The sequence below is a fragment of the Agelaius phoeniceus genome, chromosome 1 (genome assembly GCF_051311805.1).
Source record: "Agelaius phoeniceus isolate bAgePho1 chromosome 1, bAgePho1.hap1, whole genome shotgun sequence".
NCBI classification, from domain to species: domain Eukaryota; kingdom Metazoa; phylum Chordata; class Aves; order Passeriformes; family Icteridae; genus Agelaius; species Agelaius phoeniceus.
In genome coordinates this window covers 134,801,465-134,820,645 of record NC_135265.1, presented here as the reverse complement: position 1 = coordinate 134,820,645, position 19,181 = coordinate 134,801,465, and the positions used below count along the sequence as shown (strand labels likewise).

Sequence of the window (19,181 nt, the reverse complement as noted above, 5' to 3'; positions counted from 1 at the left end):
TGGGGACAAACCAGAGCAATACAAAACCATATCAGCCCCAGAGATTTTGGTCACTGGTATTCCTACCTGTATAGGTTTCTTTACAACATATTATTGGCAGAAAAGTGGCTAAGTTCAGTCACTTCAGTTCTGTTAATGTCCATGAACTTGAAATTATTTCAGCTTTTAGGTTTTAATTGTGTTTGCTCAACCATCAATTGCCCATGGGACTTCCACTTTGATTATCTAGCAATGCACAGGCTTGTGCCACATTGATAGGGAGATTTGTTTCAAGGCTGTGAAGTTAAGTTCATTTTCAGCAAGGTTATTGGATATGTGACCACTTACTGAAAATGCTTACACTGTTGTCACCATAAATTATTGGTTTTGGTTAATGACTGGTCTACTTACACTTTCAGTGTCTCCTTTCTGTACTACAGGAAATCAACTATTGGCTTTCAGTAACAAATACTACATTACTGTCCATGACACAGCCCTGTTAAATTCTCTCGTATACTTTTAATAGAACCTCCTCTGCTGTATTCATTCATTTTGTGAGATTAAAATACCTTCAGAGAAAATATCATCAAAAACTTTACTAGATTCTTGCTAGACAGCAAGGAAAAAAAATATCAAAAAAAGTGGATGGAGCTGATAAGTAGGAGTATTGTATAAGCATTTTTACTGTGAATTCGTGGCCTGTGGGACTTCAGGTAAGCCTTCCACCACAAGGAAAGATAAATATTCTTGCAAAGGCAGTATAAAATGAAAGACCAAAAGAGCCAAGACATTCCACTGAACTGCTGGTACTCAAAAATGCTACAATAATTTATGGCATTTGTGGTCAATTAAGAAAGTCCTTTAGCAAACAGCCATGTGAATGAAGTCATACAAATGGCTTCTTTCTTTGCCAGCCAGGTGCATATATCATTCTGTTACTGTCCTATTTCTGGAAATACCAGCTATGCAGAAATTCCATGAGAGGATCAGCTTCATAAACTCTCTCTGTAGTTCTTATTTCATGGCTCTGCTTTTTGTGGAGCTGATCCATATATCTCCCATAAATGAAAAGGTCATATGATTTTTTTTTAAAGGGAGAACAAGGCACAGGGAAGGATTTTAAAGAACTATATGGTTCATAATATTGACAGAAGCAACAGAAAATCCTGAGGGGAGAAAAAAGCAATTTCATAAAGGTGAGATGCTGCACATTGACCTTTTTGGAAAGGAGACGTTTCAGGTCTGTATGTCAAAATGAAATTTTGGTAAGGTTTACTTTATAGAACACCACATGCTCAAAGGAAAGCATGTGGATTTCACACAGAACTAATTTGGAAAAAAAAATCCAGCTAAAAGGAAAAATCTTCATTTGTTTAATTTCTTTTGCTATTTAAACCAAAATCAAATTCATTAAATTCCTCACGAAAAATAAAATCTTGTCCCTAGCCTTCAATGGAGGGAGCGAAGAAAAAATGGGAAACTGGAACTGCCAAATGCAATCTTTTCTAACTCCCCCCAAAAAAATTCACTTCCCTCATCTCTCAAGCAACAGTGGTTGCCTCACACATATGTGAATGCAGCACTTGCACGTGCTTGTCTACATGAAATGTCTCTCTTATCCCCTGATATGCCAGGAGGGACGTGGGGCATCCCATCAGCCTTGCAGTGACCTGCAGTCAAGTGAAATTATTTCAGTTGTTGGTGAATGTCACCCAGGGGCCTCTTGTGACCATGCAGCTGTGACATGTGCCCAATTAGAATTGCCTCCTGCCAGAATTCCCTCCTCTTAGCACAGGAATGGAATTTCAAATACAGACAACATTGCAGAAGTCCAATCACAAACAGTCTGACTGTCAAATAGATGGGGGAAAAAAAAAGTAATAATCTACTGAGAATGCAACCCTTGATCTTGCAAGAGTAACAAGGGGAAGGTGCCTTGACACTGATGGCTCAACACAGACCAAAAGCAAGGAGCACCACAAAATAACTAGAGAAAAGTGCCCTGCCTTTGCTGGCATCGTGGCGGGAGCCATTTCTCTTCCCATCCCTCTGGGGAAGAGGACCATTGCCTTTGCCTTTTGCCAGAGTCTGTCTGGATCTCCTCTCCTGCTCTGGAAACATGGCATGCTCTGGCATTTGAGACTCCCCTTGGCACTTTGCAGTGTCCATCCAGTCAAACCTGGAGGCAGTGACTCCTAGCCCTGTCCCCCAGGAGGAGTAGCTCTCAGCTGTCTCTCTCCTCCACAAAATTCAAATTGGTATTTGATTTGGCCTTTGTTAAGGCCATAACTTAACAGCTCCTGCCCCCAAGCTCTTGGATGTCTCTAGGCCCTAAGGAAGGCAACTCTAATATGACAGGTTTGGAAAAGATGTTTGTATATAGGTGCTTTCATTGATTTGCAGATACAAGTCAGCTGTAAAGAAAAAGCACTGAGTAAAACTATACCTCAAACATTCTTAAAGTTCCTAAGAGGAAGATATTTGGAAACATCATTGGTAATATCTGCCACAGAAGCAGACATTTTCATAAAAACTCAAAAGGCCTGAACCGTAAGGAACACTGTAAACAGAATGCTTTGGGCATGACTGCAAACAAATGAGGGAAAATTTTAAAAACTGACTAAACAAAAGAAGACTAAAGCTCCATAGATTGACAAACCTGAATATCAAACAACCAGCAGACTTGCAACAGCATCTTATTAATGTCAGAATCACTGCATTTATGTCTGGTTTAATTTTTTTTCTGTGACATTTCAAACAAGCACTCACTGAAAGCTTTTTTTCCCCCTAAAATATATATATCTTTTTTAATGTATTTGAACTAGGATCTATAAAATGAAAAATAGTCAGATGAGATAATCTTTGAATTCTGTCGTATTCAGTACCCCTGATTTCATGATACAGAGCAGGCACACCAGGCTTTTGTATGTAGAATTCTGAAACTGTATAAAATACTGTCATTATATATGCAGCATATTGATTAAAATAATCTGAGGATTTCAGCCCAGCTCTAAAACCATGCTAACAGTAGCTTAATAAAAACTGTGGGTCATAAATAAAGGATTCCTTAAAATAAGGTGAGTGCAGCAGTAGCACCCTGTCCCTTTCACTGGTGTCAGTGACCAAAGGGATTGATTCACAGATCATAGGCTTTTGAGTGACCAACAAGATTTCCAGAAAATAACCAGAACATTTCTGATGTGCACCTGTATGATCATCAGGAGGAAATCTTGCAATGCCTACTCCAGAGTCAGCTTTGCAGAGACCAGAATAGGTGTTTTCCTATTCATTATTTATTGACAGTGCCTTTTCAGAATAAACACTGACTTTGCAGGTGAGTCTTCTACTATCTGTGCTGGCTCATGTGTCTGTAGGTGAGCTCTGTCAAGGTGAAAGCTGCCTCACTGCAGCAGTTCTCAGACTGGGATTTGTCAGTGGTTCTAGTTTGTTTACCAGAGTGCTAGTTCATACTGTGCCTGAGGATTAAGGGAATATGCCTCTGAGAGAGAACACAGCTTGGGAAGGGGATCTCTGGAAGCTTCCCTAAAGTGAACTGTCAGAGCTGGCCTGCAGGCTCTCAAGATTGCCACTTAGTGGGTTAAACTTTTTTCCCAAGAAAAATTTTGGAGTTATACCAAAGCACAGAATGCAAAGTCCTTGATTTCAATATTTTGTATCTAGGCCAGTATCTTCTAACCTGTGTCTATAACATCCTGTCATCTCATGAAGTCTTCAGCTAGCCCAGAGACTGCCCCAGAAGCTCTGCTCAGTGGCAGCTGCATCAGTGCACAGGCTCTCCCCACCATATGGTCTGGCCAGAGAGGTCACAGCATGATGGGGTGACACAACTCCTGTGTGACCTCCCTGGAGAAAAACAGCAATGTGCAGGAATCCCTTGGGGAAGCTCGGTGCACCACGATACCCAGAAGAGCCAGGTCTGAATGGCCCAAAGTGGCCATGTTTGAGCTACAGATTTACTGAATGACTTTGCAGAGCACATTTCCTAAACAGAAGCCAGAGGACAGAAATTCTCTGAACTGTAGCATCCCTGATTTAAGCTCCCAGCTTACTCAGTGAATGGATTAGTAAGGCAAAACCCTTGGAGTATGTCCCATGAACTCTCACCATGTTGCTGTTTGCTTCCATCTGGATGCACTGCAGACATCATCCTGCATCCTGTTCCAGAGCCCAGGCTCAGCCTGGGGTGGGATTCCCCATGCACCCCCTGCGTCCTTCAAGTGCTGCATGGCTGGAGTCTGTGCTACAGATCCCCAAAAACATTTCTGTAGAAATAACCTAAACCCTCTCCCTGTTAGCCTTGGAATCACTTGGTTACTTCTGTGAAGCTTTTCTAGCATAAAAGATGGAATAATGGCTCAAAATGCTTATTTCTGATTTTATCAACATACAATATAGATCAGAGTCAATAAAAGCTTAATGCACTTGTCCAGACTCTCTAAATTTTCATCCACGTCTGTGCTTTCTCTGATGCAGCCCCCTTATGATTGGGACCCAGTGGATATTATTGGCATGCTCGCCTTGGCACACTGAAATTTGTTATTTTGGCAGATCTTTCTTGGTCCGATTCCAGCCTGTGTGCCATGTGTTAATGAACCACGTGGGTTTCATCTTTTTGCATCTGGTCCAGTCCATCTATGTCTGTTGTGATGTGCCCCCCTGCACTACCTTGTTTTCTCTGTGCATAGGGCAATAGCACACAAGTAATCTGTTCCAAACCTTTTACAGCAGGTGGGGACTGTCAGTGCCTTCCAAAGGACAGGTCCCACAGGGGGTCCCCAGGAGCAGGTGAGCTGGGAGGAGGACCCACGTTCACACTGCCTTCCCAGTGTGTTTGCTTCAGCCACACAGGCTCTGTGGCTCACGTGAAACACTTGAAGGCTTTAGGTTCTAAAAAGGCAGATGGATTCAAAAATCCATAAAGGGCTGTCACAACACCCACAAGAGAAACTGAGCTGCCATTGAGAATTGCGAGGGCCTGAATGGGTCTGTGTTTTGGCCCTTGGCTTTCCCATGGCAGAAGTGACTTTGAGCACTTTGAGTCATTTCCTAGTCCCTGTTGTACCTTCCTGGTGAATAACTACTTTCTGCCACAGGGAGTTTTTCCATTTATTAATATCATTTGTTGTTATCTCTTCTTCCTTTGCTAATTGTAGGTCTACAGGGGCAGAGATCTGTTCTTATTGATCTGTGCTTATAAACAACCTCACTGCCCTGGTAGTGTGCATGCTGCCAGCCTGGAGGCGGGTTTGGTGTGGCCACAGCTCTCTTCACAGAGAGCAGCAGGCACAACTTACCAAGGATTTTTCCTGGGAAGGCAGTGAGAAACACAGAGAGAAGAAGAGAAAACAATTCTTATCTCTATTCACTGCTCCTGTTGTTGCACATGTGGAATATGTTATGGAGATTGCTTACCCAAAGTGATTTGGTTATTGGACACCGGTGAAGGTTGTTTTGATTCCTTGGCCAGTTGGGTCAAAGCTGTGTCCTGGCTGTCTCAGTCACAGGTTTTTCTGTAGTGTAGTATAGTATAGTATCTCTTTAATATAGTTTTAATATTATTTTAGTGTAATATAATATCATTTAATAAAGCAATTGTTCAGCATTCTGAATCATGGAGTCAGAGCACATTATTCCCAGCTTCAGGGGCTCCCCACAATAATAGGTTTGGCACTGTCTGATTGGGCCAAGACAGCTATGAGGGCTCAGTTATCTAAATCACATCCTTCTAAGGTGAACCCCAGCATGAGCTTTAGCCAAGAGTGGTTCTCCCCTATGATTGCCAAAAACTCTTGCATGTGGCTCTTCCAAGTTCCATAAGTGCTAGGGCTGTCAATCAGCCATATGAGCTCCATCTGATGTGGCTCCTGCTATGAAAAGACTCTTCTTAAACCACTTAGAAAGACTCAGAACCCTAACAGGATGCCCAAAATAGGAGAGAGTGGAAGTGGTTTAATTGTCCTCCAGCATTTGCTGGCATCTCTGTGAGACATCCTTCTTCTCCACATCACTGTAACTTCCTTCACCAGCTGTAGTCTCACCATTTGCCATTATCTTTGTGCACACAGGCTCCAAATACCTCTGTGCCCTTGTCCATTCTTCACTCGATACCTTTTAGCTTGCTGAAATCACCTTTCAACTCAGAGACTGTGTGTGATTTTCCTCTGTCAGATATGCTGTTCTCTACTGAAGGCATCAGCTATCTAAAGAATATTCTGAAGATTATAGTAGCATTTCTGCAGCCGACTGGCTGGGGGATATCGCTTGGGCGTATTTTACACAGAAAAACATCTACTCAATAGACAGGTAAATGTTACTGAAATAAATGTGAGAATGCAATTGTAACAAGAATGCAATTGTGGAGGAAGGCTCCTGTAAACCACTGTGTGAATCTGTTTCTAAATTTGCAAGTGCAATGTGGGGGAATTCGTTTTATTGTTTATATTTTCATTTTATTTATTTGTCTGCCAGTTGGGAGACAAAGGAGAACAGGTGACTGTGCCTGCTTATAAAGAAGCCCTTCTTTTGAAAGATGTCAGAGAAGACAGACAAAAGCAAGCAGGTCTTGCAAAACAGCTTCTTAAATAACATTGCCAAGGCAAATACAGCTGAAGGTTGATTTCCCTGATGGATGCACAGCTTCAGAGAAGTTTATTTCATTACTCATCCTTCCCCTGTCACTTTGCCAGTGGCAAGGATTGAAGAATCTCTAATAGAGGTTTCTGCTCAGCACTTAAACCAGATAGCGTTTATCTGGGCACTCCAAGGGCACTGAGGTGTGCCCAGGGCAGTGGTGCTGAGGACACATGACACAGCCTTTAAAATAAAAGCTATTCTTGACACTTGGGGGGGAAAAAAGCTAAACTGTCTAGGCAAATGCATCTTCAGTTTAACAGCACAGGGAGCACTTGTTCAGCGTTGGGTCTGAGCTTCATCTGAGCACTGAGGAAGCACAAGGATGGCCGCTGGCAGTGAAGCCCTCCCCAGCTGCTCTGGCAAAACAGTTACACAAAATCAGAGAAGTGCCCTGGTTAATCAGAGCTGGTTTTTTGGTAAAAGTAACTCTATGAAGTCTGTAAGTACCAAACAGGTTCAAAAAGTCCTTGTGTTTTGCCAGAAACAATCTCAGTGATTTGTCACTCAATGTCAATAACATTCAGAATGTTATTAAGAATAAACAGCAATGAACCAAAAGGCAATGTCTGCTCTTGGATGACAAAAAAATAAAGAAAATAGCTAAAGTACCCAGTCTGTTGGTGGATCAGTGATTTTCTGGATTGAGATAAAGCCAATGATCCTGAATGACTGAAACAGACTTTTTTTTGTATTTTGTGTCATACCCCAGGCTGTTCTATGGGTAAACTCATATGTTTATCTCAGGAAAGTTGCCAAAAGTCATTGAGTATTCTCAGTCACAAGTATTCTTGAGTATGTGTATAACTTGCCTGTAAATCAGCCTTCCCAGCAGAGGTAGTTTGATTAAGCAATTGATTGTATCTGTAAGAGCCAAAGGAAGCTTATCTGTGAGAACACTCAGCTCAACACACTCAATATTTGATATTCCTTTTCTGTAACCAGAGCCAAATGGCAAATGTATTTAGATTCTCAACTAGGTAATCATTGCAGTTTTGTGCCATCTTGGTCTCTGGCTCTTAAAGATCTTGACATTTTATTTTGATTTTAATGATGATCATCTCCAGCTACACTCTGTCTTTTCATATTAAACATTTCAAAATGGTTTTGTTGAAACAGACGTTTAATTTGTACAATTTTGAAACCTCTTCACAATATCTGAAACCATATATTCCAGTCAAATTATGAAATAATAGCAAGTAAAAGAAGGAGGAAACTTCTCAGCTCTACTCTTCAAATCTGCCTGCTGTAGTACAGCATTTAGTCACAGGAATTAGAGAGTGCCTTTATAATAGGTTCTTCACCACTATAAAATTAAGTCACAATACACTGTAGATCAGTCTGATGCTTAGAACATCTTAGTCTTATCCTCTACAGTTTTGGGGGTTTTTTTTGTGCCCTGTGAGGGATTCAGTATGTTACTGTGGGAAATAAAGAAACATGTGAACTTACATTTAGTGCTACCCAAAAAAAGTTGTGAAGTGTTAGGCTATAAAAACATTCTTTATGCTTCATGCAAAGGCTCAATCAATTTAGATAAATCATTACTTAAGTACAATTTAATCTTTCAGATTTCTTCTAAATAACAGGAAAAGGTGTATCTTTATTTGACTTTTGTTTGCTGATTATTATCCTTGCATTTAAAATATAAAGTTTCTACATTTAAGCTAAAGACCTAGAAGCTTTTAATACTTTCCTCTTTTACTGCATGAAATAAACAAGAAAAAACATGAATTAAATTAAGTCAATTTCCATTTCTTCATTGTTTCAGATGATGGAAAACTGTCCTTTAATGAATTCAAAACTTACTTTTCTGATGGAGTTCTGAGTGGAGAAGAACTGCATGAGCTTTTTTACACCATTGATACACACAATACTAAGTGCACCCTTCTTACAATTCCAGTGCCCCTTTCTGTACCTGCAAATGGAAAACAGACCTCAGACTGATTTTAAGAAACAAGTTTATGTAGAAAGGTGCTTGAAGGAAGCCAGGCTGTGTCATATGGCTATAAACTGTATAAGTGAAGAGTTTTGAAAACTCACTGAAATATTTGCATATTTCAATGTTCATATTTCAATAGATGTGATTTGGGTACTGAGAACACAGGGTGGAAATTGGATGCTTTCTGCATTCCCCCACCATGGAAAGAAAAGGAGCTCGGGCCTCCTTCAGGCTTAACTGTGAATTCCTCAATTCTCAATTCCACTGAGTCATACTGAGATGAATACTTGGAGCAGATGTTGAGAAGGAAATAAAATAAATGAAGCAATTATATATAGCAAAGAGTTGTGCTGGTGTGTCCCTTGGGATATTCCCATTATGGTTGGGTTTAACAAGGCCAAGGGGAAATAAGCTGACAGGAACTTCATGAAGTTCAGCACGGAGAAGTGCAAAGTCCTGCTTCTGGGGAGAAACAAGCCCCAGCTTTTGTGGGAAATGGAATCAAATTAAATGTAGTAGAGTTCACAAGATTTTAGAGTTTTTACCAAAATAATGTCCTGAAGTAAGCAGAAGAAATGGTATTCGATCTGTTGGACTTGTGGGGAATAAAAAATACTACAGGATTTATGAGGTGATTAAGGGATGGGGTGATGGAGACAGGGAGGGGGAGTCACCACCCTGGAGATATTTGGGGGATTTGGCAGTGCTGGGTTAACAGTTGGTCTCGATGGTTTTAGAGGTCTGTTCTAACCCAAACAATTCTATGATTCTATGGTTCTATGCACCAATAAGTACTGGGGCCCGCTCAGCTGCAAAACAGCTTGGCAGAAAAGGATATTGGGTGGATACCAAGTTGAAAATGAGCTAACAATGTGCCCTTATGGCCAAGGTCAATGAATGACCCAGAGTCAAAAACTCATTTCAGAGCCAAACCCATTCATACAGCTTTAGACTTCCTCATGTGTACCACATATCTGTGTAAGTGGTTTTATTTTAGCATAACTCCATTTGTCTGAAAGCATCCTGATAAGGGCAGAAATTCTTGATACTAAGCAAGATTTCTAAGAAAAAATACAGATATTCTCCATCTATTTTTCCCTCCTTTTTATTTGTAAAGTTTTAAAAATAAATTGATTATGATGATGGTTATTATTACTATTATTATTATTATTATTATTATTATTATTATTATTATTATTATTATTATTGATAATAATAATATTAATAAATCTGAAAAATATGTAGAAAAGTGAGGATAACATTATGTTTTTCCTCCTGGTAGATAGGCACACCTGAAGAATTGGTGCAATTGTTGAATGCTGCTGCTATTAATTGAAAATAGGTAATTAAACTATCATGGCAACCATCTGAGAGAGAGGTCATTTTCACTGTCCAGAAAAAGCCTGGCAAAAATCTGGGCACAAAAGTTTCAGAGTAAATGCTGTGAAGAGTTCAGTTTTCATGTATTTCAGGGAATGGAGCAGGTGGAAGATTAAGACAAGCTACTAAAGTACCTTTTTGAACCAGAAGAAAGGGTGCTCTGTATTGATGGATTAACATTTGTTACAGGAGGAGGAGGAGAACCTAGATCTGGGTAAGAAAATGTACTTGAGACTTGGATTTAAAACAGCAACAAGAAGATTTTGAGTGTTTTTTTCACGGAGCCTTGAACTGATGAAAGGCTTTAGGGTGACTTTGCAGCTGAAAAGTATTATACCATGCTTGATATATAACAGAGACAAATACACTCTAAAAGCTTTCCTCTACCCCTTTGTAAGCTTTTGAGGAAACCTGTCAGCAAGGTGTCATAGGCCAAATATCAGATGGATATAGCAAAGAGAGACAGCTTGGCCAGTATAATATAATTTCCTTGCTAACATAACTTTCAAAAGAAATAAAAATCACATGGAGCAGATATGATGAAGCAAAAACTTTACTCACTGGCATTTCCTGAAAAGGGCAAGTTATGGTAAAATGTCTCAAATTAATGAGCTAGCTAAGAAAAGTAGCAAAATGTTCATTGAACCTTGGGAAGTGTTTTAATGTAAGCATTAGGAGAACCATGTACATATCAAACAATCCCCAGACCATCTATTTTAAGATTATTTTTACTTCCAAATTATCCAATGGAATGAAATGAAAATTATGCAACTCAGAAGTATTTTATGGCTGGTTTTCAGGAGGGGAGGGCAAAGAATTCTGCTCAATTTTTTACCTAGTGGGAGGAGATTTGCACAGATTATTTTTGCCTTTCTTATCCAGTTAAAATGCAGACACTGTCAAACTCTGGGCAAATATTTTATCTTCTCTCTGCTTCACTTCACTATTTACAAATTGCAGACTGTAGCTCCCTATCCCAGGAATACTTCATAAGCATTGTGATTATTCAGTGATTTACACTTCACATGAATGCCTGGGACAGATGCCTAGGGAAGCATGTCATGATCCCTTTGTTCATTTCTTGGAGTATCTCAAGATTTTGTAACCATCTTGTCACAAGAGCAGACTTTGGGATGTTTCCACCTGCATTAAATCCTTTAGCTCTGACAGTATTCAAAACCTCACTGTCTGTGTGCACAAGTCTTTGTACTTTAAAGCCTCAAGATGAAAAAGGAGATGTGGCCTTGGGGTGATAGCCATGGACCACAAACTCAGGCAATTTGAATTCCCTTCTCAGCTGTGCTGCAGCAATTTTCCAATAAAAGATTCAAAGCATGAATGACTTACACTGGCTTAACACTTCTAAGGGAACTAAATTAAGCAGGTATTAAACCCCACTATTACACAGGCCCTAATGTCAGTCTGGTTGAAGTGAGATTTAGATTATTAACTTTTAAAAAGACCAATCCAAGCTAATGCAATATGCTTGTCACAAAGCAGATAGGCTGTGGAAGACTGCTGAAATGAGTAATTACCATTTCCAGTGTGATAGCAGGGAAAATAACAGAGGGTTTAACTTCCCAATAATTCAGGTTGTGTATGCATGACTGACTAGGATCTCTGCACCTTGGTATTTGAAGCAGTCAGGTGTTCTCTTTTTACAGAGTAAAAGGAGTCAATTAGTGCCTAATCAGCAGGAAAAACACAGATGAGTAAGAATTAGTTACTGCCGCACCAAGTTTCCAAGACATAGGTTGAATAGGAGTTTGTTATGACAGGATGAATTTAAATGTACATTTTTTTCCTAGACCCTAAAGTAGAGGTTATTAATTCAGGGCAGATCATTGCTTGTACTGAAAATTTGCATTAGCTGAGGGTATTTCCTCAGTTTGGAATACATAACTTGGACATACATTTTGCGGTTTTTGAAGGTACTTCCATGTATACTATTTTTCTTTCTATTTAAAAATATGTACCTTACCTTTTTATGACATTTGATATATTAAATAATTACTATTAAAGACACAGTGTATAAATTGATTGCCTCAATTTTTTAGCTTCTTTTTTCCTTTGGACACAGCCAGAAACAAATGCATAAGACAACCGAATTAGGTGAAGTAGCGTATCGACGCAAAAAGGAAATTTTTTTCCATCTTTTAGTACTGCTATGATATTTTACCTTTCTTGAAGGTAAGCTTTGATTAGGCCATACAATGAGCATTGCTGACATGTAATTGCAAGGTGACTGTTTTAGGGGAGTAGCAGTTAACCATTCTCCTGTAAGTGCTGTTTCCAGTATTGTTATTACTTCAGAGTGAAGCTGAAAGCCAATTAGGCATTTGACTGCCCCTTAGAGCCACTTCTATTTGTGCTTTCCAGGAGCTCATGAAACCTTTGGGCAATCACATACCATTAAATGGTATAAATCAGCAGCTGTGGAGGGTCCACACTCAGATGCCCTCACACTGCCAGTGGAAGGAAAGGCTTTGCATTGATGCAGAAGGGATCAGGTCGAGGCTGTTACAGCCACATCTCCAGGTTCTTGTTTCCTAGCATGCATTTTCTTCTACTGCAGTTTCCTGTTCTTAAAGAGCCATAAAAAAACCCCAACCAAACAAATACAGGTAGGAAATCAAGAACTTTGACTTAAGCTTCAGCCTGGAGTTTGTACAGTGATTCTCCTCCCCTTTTCATAATTGTTTGCAGGTAGCTCCAATATAAACACACTCTAAGCATCTGGGCAGCTTAAGAGCATCTTAGGCTCTTCTTAAGTTATCAGGAAGCCAAGGTAGATCCCCACAGTTTCTTGAGTAGAAGCCAGGCCCCCAGAGTAAGAGTTAGACCAACATAAGTGCATATCTGTGAGCAGGGAAGGGGCAAGAGGAAGAGTTTATTTTTCTGTCCTGATTTGACATATATTTGACATGCTATCCATGTTACACATCTGTAATGTCAGTTTGGAACTTGGTCAGTGCTTGTCCTAACACTTCAAAAAATCTCAATGCACTCTATTTGAAATCTGAGTTAACCTTTTTGGAGGTTTGTGAGGGTGAAGGACACCCAGTGTGGTTCCTCACCCCTCTCTCCTCCCCCAGTCTGATCTCCAAGCTCCACGTGCTCAGTGAGGCTCTGCAGGGCTGGTGGGAGCAATGGGAAGGCTGTTGGAGCAAATGTGAGTGCTGCAAAGGCACCAGAAGACTTTCTTTGTGCTGACAAGGAGGGTCATGAGGAACATGGTCTGCAGGTTGTAGTCATTTTGGAGCTGAAGTAATTTTGGAGATGAAGACCCACTGCTATACTCTGCTCTATCTCAGACCATTTTGGTTATTAAATGAATGCAAAACATCCTTCATGTGAAACAGTGTTGAAGCACAGTTGAGGGAGCTCTGCGGAAATGCTGCTGTTTTTTTTATATGTGTTATTGTATGAATAATTGTACTGAAAGTAGAGAAAGGTATCAGAAGCACAGGTCTTTTTGTACATGGAGAAAGAAACATACAGGAAAAGTTTGAAATTAGTGGTTTAAGGGGTGAAGGCTGTTACCATTCATTTCTTTAGTAAATCATCTCCTACCTAATGTTAATGTGAACTCTGACAAGCTTGTGTTTCAGCAGAGCAAGAATCCTTGACATAGTTAATGGTTTAGAGAATAAGTCTTCACAAAAATCATTGCAAATGTAACCTTCCTCTTACCCTAATCCTTTACCCTCCCCCCACTCATGACTTCCATGGAAATTGTTTTAGCATAATGGCATCCTCTGGGAAAAGGTGTCAGAAGATAATGAGAATATTTGGCAAAGGTACAAACTAGGAGATATACAGAAGGTCTCAAGGGGATTTAGTCTGCAGCACTGCCAGAGAGATAGTGCAATAAATGCTTCACTGATTACTGACTCACAGGAGTCTGTGGGGAATCAGACTTATTTTTCTCCCTTTACACATTGGTAAAATAAAGTCCTTAGTCAGGATTCTAGTTACAAGGCAGGAGGGATGCTAGAACTATTGAGGGCCTGGGGCACAGGCAGCCTCCCAAAGGTAGGGAGGTCCCATTAAACCTTTGTGTGTGGCCTAAGTTAAACTGTGCACAGACTACAGATGAGTTTGGTGAGGATCTGAGAGCCTTGGCCAGCTGCAGGCAGCACTGAGCTTATGGTGGGCATTTGGGGAGTGTGTCATGCTGCAGGCACAGCAGATAGAGAGGGATGGCACATGGCACTATGGAGACATCTACACTTGCATGCCTGTGTGTCAGCAGGGTGTGTAAGGCTCCCTCATGCTTAGGGAAGTCACTGGCACCTAAGATGTGGTACTGTTCACATGGGCTTCAGCTCAGTTGCCCAGGCTTTAGGCATTTGAGATGTCCGCCCTTGAAAATCAGCCCAAGGTGGAAAGTGTAACACAGCAGAAGTAGTTGGGACAGGGATGATGGGAGAAATGCTAGAGCATTTGAAGCAACACTAGATGCCTGTGTTATATCAAATTACTTCTGAGTCTCCTCCTAGCTGGTCTGTTAAACCCTCTCACTCCACTGAATTCCCTGGGACTCCTTTGCCTGGCAGGGAAGGTTGGACAGCCAGCGCCCATATGGACATCTACATTTGGGACTCATCCCCAGAGTGAATAAACCTTCCTCCCACCTGCCCAGGTCTTCATTAGCAGAGCCCTAGTTCCTCCCTTGGGTCAAAAGAGAAATGCTGAGATCGTCTGCCCTAGCAGCAAACTCCCAGAGGTGACAACTGGGTGTTGAGAGGCTGGTTAGCAATCCTTGCAGCCATGGGCACCCCTGAGCCTGGAGCCCAGTGCTGGGCACTGCAACTAAAATAAAGGACATGTTTATATGGACCAGAATGCTTCCTTCAAGTTTCTGCTTGAATTATGTAAATTCCATAATGACAAGTCCTCAGCAATTTAAGGGTATTCTAAGTGTACTAATTATCTCTGCCTTGGATGGTTTCGCTTTGTTTTAGTTGGAAGGCATATTTCAGTCTCATGCTGTTGCTGATCTTTCACACTTCAATACAAGAAAAGAATAATTAACTTTTAAGTAAAACAAGAAAAATAAAAAAGTATTAAGAACAATATACATACAGACAGGATCTTTTATTAGGGGAATTGCAGGTGAGTAATTTTTTTAAAGGATTTTTTGAATGCAAATTTGCAAGAGGAAAATAATATATTAGGGTTTGACCATTTTTTAAAAACTGGTTCTTTTAGATTTAATTAGAATTTCAGACACATGGTGCAGCATTGGCATCAGAAAGGTGTGTTTGTTAATATTTAAGACATGTAATTGCAGCTATTGGCTTTAACACAGTTTTCTCATTACCATAGCTATAGAAATCAGTTTGGAAATGAAGCACAGAGACAAAGGCAAGATACTGGTCAGAGTGAGCTGATTATACATTTTAGCATTTCACAACTGATCAAACAAGTTTACCAAGAATGATTTACAAAATCCTGATGCTAACAGATCTTCTGGTCAGACAGACAAGCTGCAAATAGAATTTTGCTTGGAAATTTTCCATGTGAGTGGTTATTTTTAATGTGAAATTCAACTTTCTGCAGAAACAACTGGCAATCCCTCTCAGTGAAAAAATCAAACAGTAATGACTATTTTCAGTTGCCTTTAAATAAATGGAGCTGACTTAAAGTGCTTCATTTCAGTTCTGCAGTAGATAACATTGGCTTCTCTGCAGTAAGCTGGTTGCTTAATGGTAGGTGTAGTTTGGAGGCCTGGTCCCTTCTATAACTGGGTTTCCCAGAGAACCACAAGATTTTTCCCAGAGAACCACAAGATTTTTAATACCACTCAAAAATCACTTAGAGAGGTTTTGCAATGACATCAGATAGCTCTGGGGATTCTTATATGAGCCCCACCAGGCTCCATAGATCTGTAGGGATTCAGCTGAAGGAGCAGATCCCACACAATTTTAGGGTCTACTGGGAGTCAAACATTCTCACAGCCATGGTCCTCCAGCTCAGGGCACTGAAACTCCCTTGGTCCATCATCTGTGTTGAAGACAGAGGCAAAGGATGCATTAAACACCTCTGCTTTGTCCATGACCTTTTCGTGAGGTGCCCATCCACATCCTTAACAGGTGATGTTATTTCTATGCTGCCTTTTGCCATAAATGTATTTAAAATAACTTTTTATTTTCTCACACATTTCTGGGCAGCTTCAACTCCAGTTGATCTTTGGCTGTATGAATTTTCTCCTACACTGGCAAGCTGTGTTTCTGTATTCTTCTCATGTCACCTGACTTTGCTTACGTTGGGCACACACCTTCCTTTTCCAAAAGAAGATGCCTGTTCAGAAAAGCTGACCTTCTGCCTTGTTCGCTTGATTTCTGACATTTTGGAATTGCCTGCTCCTGTGCATTTCCAAGGAGTATAAGAAACCAAAGTAAACATTTTATTTTGTCTAAGAATAAATAATTGAATGTCAGGGTTGTTTTGGTTTTGTTGGTTTGGTTTTTTTTAATCATTTTGTGACAAAACCAGAAATTGAAACATTATCCCCTCCTACGAGGTGAAAATTCTGAAATTTGCTCTCTGTGGCAAAAGAGCCAACGTGATGCTGCATTTCATTTCCTCATTTAGGTTTGTGTCATTCAGACTCTGCAAAAAAAAAATCATAGCTCTGCAGCCCTTGTACAGTGTTCTACAAATTTTAGCATATGCCACAAGTTTTAATAGCATTATTAAGCCTCTTTTAGCAACACAAAGGCTGTTACAGCTGGGATGATTAAGGTGACTTGTCAGCTGTGTAGTCATCGCATCCCTCTGAGTCACTGCTGAATGCAAAGGACTGGAGGGTTCTTTTGTCAGATGAGTTCTTAGTCAGGAAAAAAAAACCTTTATTCTCTCCTTCAGTCCTGCCACAGGCAGAGCAGTAAGTGATGATTCTGAAGTAATCACTTAGCCTGGAGCTAATCAAACTAGGCAATTATTGAGTGAAGCAAAATGTGGGCTAGTAAAAGAGCTGACCCCACTGCCCATGTGAGAGCCCAGAGAGCCAAGCTGGCTGCTGCCTTTGGGAGCCCAGAGGGTGCACAGTCCAGCCAGATCTGGGATTGGAGAGCAGCAGTGTCCTCAGGGCAGCAGGAAGTTTGTATCTCCAGGGACAGAAGCTTCAGAAGCTTTGTCCCACTTCTGGGACTCTCACTTCCTCCTCTCCCTTTTCTGTGACCAGAGGCCAACGCCTGAGCTTCTTACAGCACTGCATCCTACTGGAAGCAGTTTTGCCTCCACTGGTAAGATACCTTGAACAAACCTGAACAAAAGGTGTTGTTTGCTGTTGCAAAGGAGCTGTGAGGCAGAAAATCCTTAAAATGGAAGTGCACTCATAAGACTCCTCTGCAAAACACCCTCAGCAGTGTTGGAGCAGTTAACCTCATTTTGCTGACAAAGTGAGATGGTACACAGGTCTTCTTGTTGCAAAGACTTTACAGCTTTTTGGCTGAGGTTGTCCATGGATTCCTACTCAGTTACCCTTGCAGTTATTTCCTTTCACTCACCAATTATATGCTTCTACTAAACAATAGGCGATACTAGCTTCAAACTTTCATCCCTAAAACCAAATTTAGCAAAAAGACATGCAAATGGGACTGAAAAGATAGTTAGTTCAAGCTTTTGAGATAAATCCTTCTCATATCTGAGAATGAAGAGAGATCTTAAAAGAAAGTGTTATCCTTCTCCAGATGCAATTCATGGCAATGATTTTCCTAAATTAAGTTAGTTCATAAAGTCTTTCATATAGTATTGGATTCTTCAACAAAATAAGTGCTTTATATTTCAGACTCAATGCTCTATAAGATATTGCCTTTTCTTGTGGTCCAGGGAAAATGCATAGATCTTCTGCTGGTTCCCCTGCCTAGAGGTGCCTTTTGTGCCATAGAACAGTGTGTAAGGTCAGGGGATCCATGGACCCACAGCAGTGATGAGTGGAATAGCTTTAAACTTCTCCTCCCTGGCTGCCCCCAGCACAGCTGCTTTGCAATTCTGCATTTTGGACCACTTCCAGAGGTACCACAAATTAGCCCTTTTGCCATGGTTCAGTCAAGTGAATTTGACTTATTTTTTCTGTCACTGACCAATAGCTATGATCAACTTTTCAGTGATCAGGACTGCTCAGTGTATTAGTCCTTTAAAAATAGCTCATATTTTTTAGGTAGAGAACATTTTCGACACAGACAGGTAGAAGGACTGCATCTAGTAGTCAGAAAGAAAATTGAGAATTATCATTCTGATGTGATGTGAATGCATTTGCCTCACCCTATGCTTTGGTTGCTTATCATGAGTGGAGGGCTGGAGCCTGGATGTGAGTCATCCAGCAAATATTGTTAATAACATGTTCAGCATTGCCAGACTATGGGTCTAGGCAGAAGCATCCTTGGCATATGTACCCACTGAAATGAGGAACATGTGCTGCTGTAAACCTGAGTACTGAGTTACAGAAACAGTCTTCTGGTGTGCACCTCATTCCTATTATTAAATACTTGCCAAACTTCTTTAATTATTTCTGTAATGTCTCTCAGGGAGTTTAGAATTGTTTGTATGCAGCAAAAGAATTCTGAGGTTTATTTACACCTCATTTTTGAAGCGTCATGTCATTATTTCAGAGAGAATGAAATAATGACTGACAAAATTACAGCTTCCCTGCCTAGAACAGCATCCCCTTCAAACAGGATGCTGAGAACAATGAAGTCTCAAAGGGTATTTATAACAGAAGGAAATACTGAGTATGCTAGACAGAAATCCATGTTCTTTATGTCTTTTCTGTGCTTTTTCACAGGCCTGCTGCACAAAATGTTTTGGATAATATTTTCTGGTTATTCATGTGTCCAGTTCTAACTGAAAATGAATTCAGCACCTGAATACTTTTCCATTTTCACTGGTAGTCCATTTGCAGCTGTGCCACTCCTGTCAATGGGACAAACAGCATGTTGAAAACAGGGATGCTGAAAGCCTCTGAGCCACTCCCTGTGTCACTAACAGGGGGCTGAGGATGTTACAAAAGAACACGGACCAGAAGGGATTTAAATATAAAATTTGAAAAGAGAGCATGAATTTGACTGGTTAACAATGTGAAAGGCTGTTTTAAACACCATTATCAAGCTGTGCATTAAGAAATGCAGAAGTCTTTTACATTAAATCATTAGGGCAGATGATGTGAAGGAGCAGAAAATGCAGGGATAATGAAAAAAGAGTAGGCATTATAACAGCAAAC

General features: G+C 40.4%; 1 protein-coding gene across 1 annotated transcript in view; it reads left to right on the top strand.

Moving 5' to 3' along the window:
* Positions 1 to 19,181, top strand: part of NECAB1 (N-terminal EF-hand calcium binding protein 1) — a 54,350-nt gene that overhangs the window by 4,805 nt on the left and 30,364 nt on the right. The window contains 1 exon segment of the mRNA XM_077172619.1: positions 8,402 to 8,510. Coding sequence (XP_077028734.1) covers positions 8,402 to 8,510 — 109 coding nt within the window.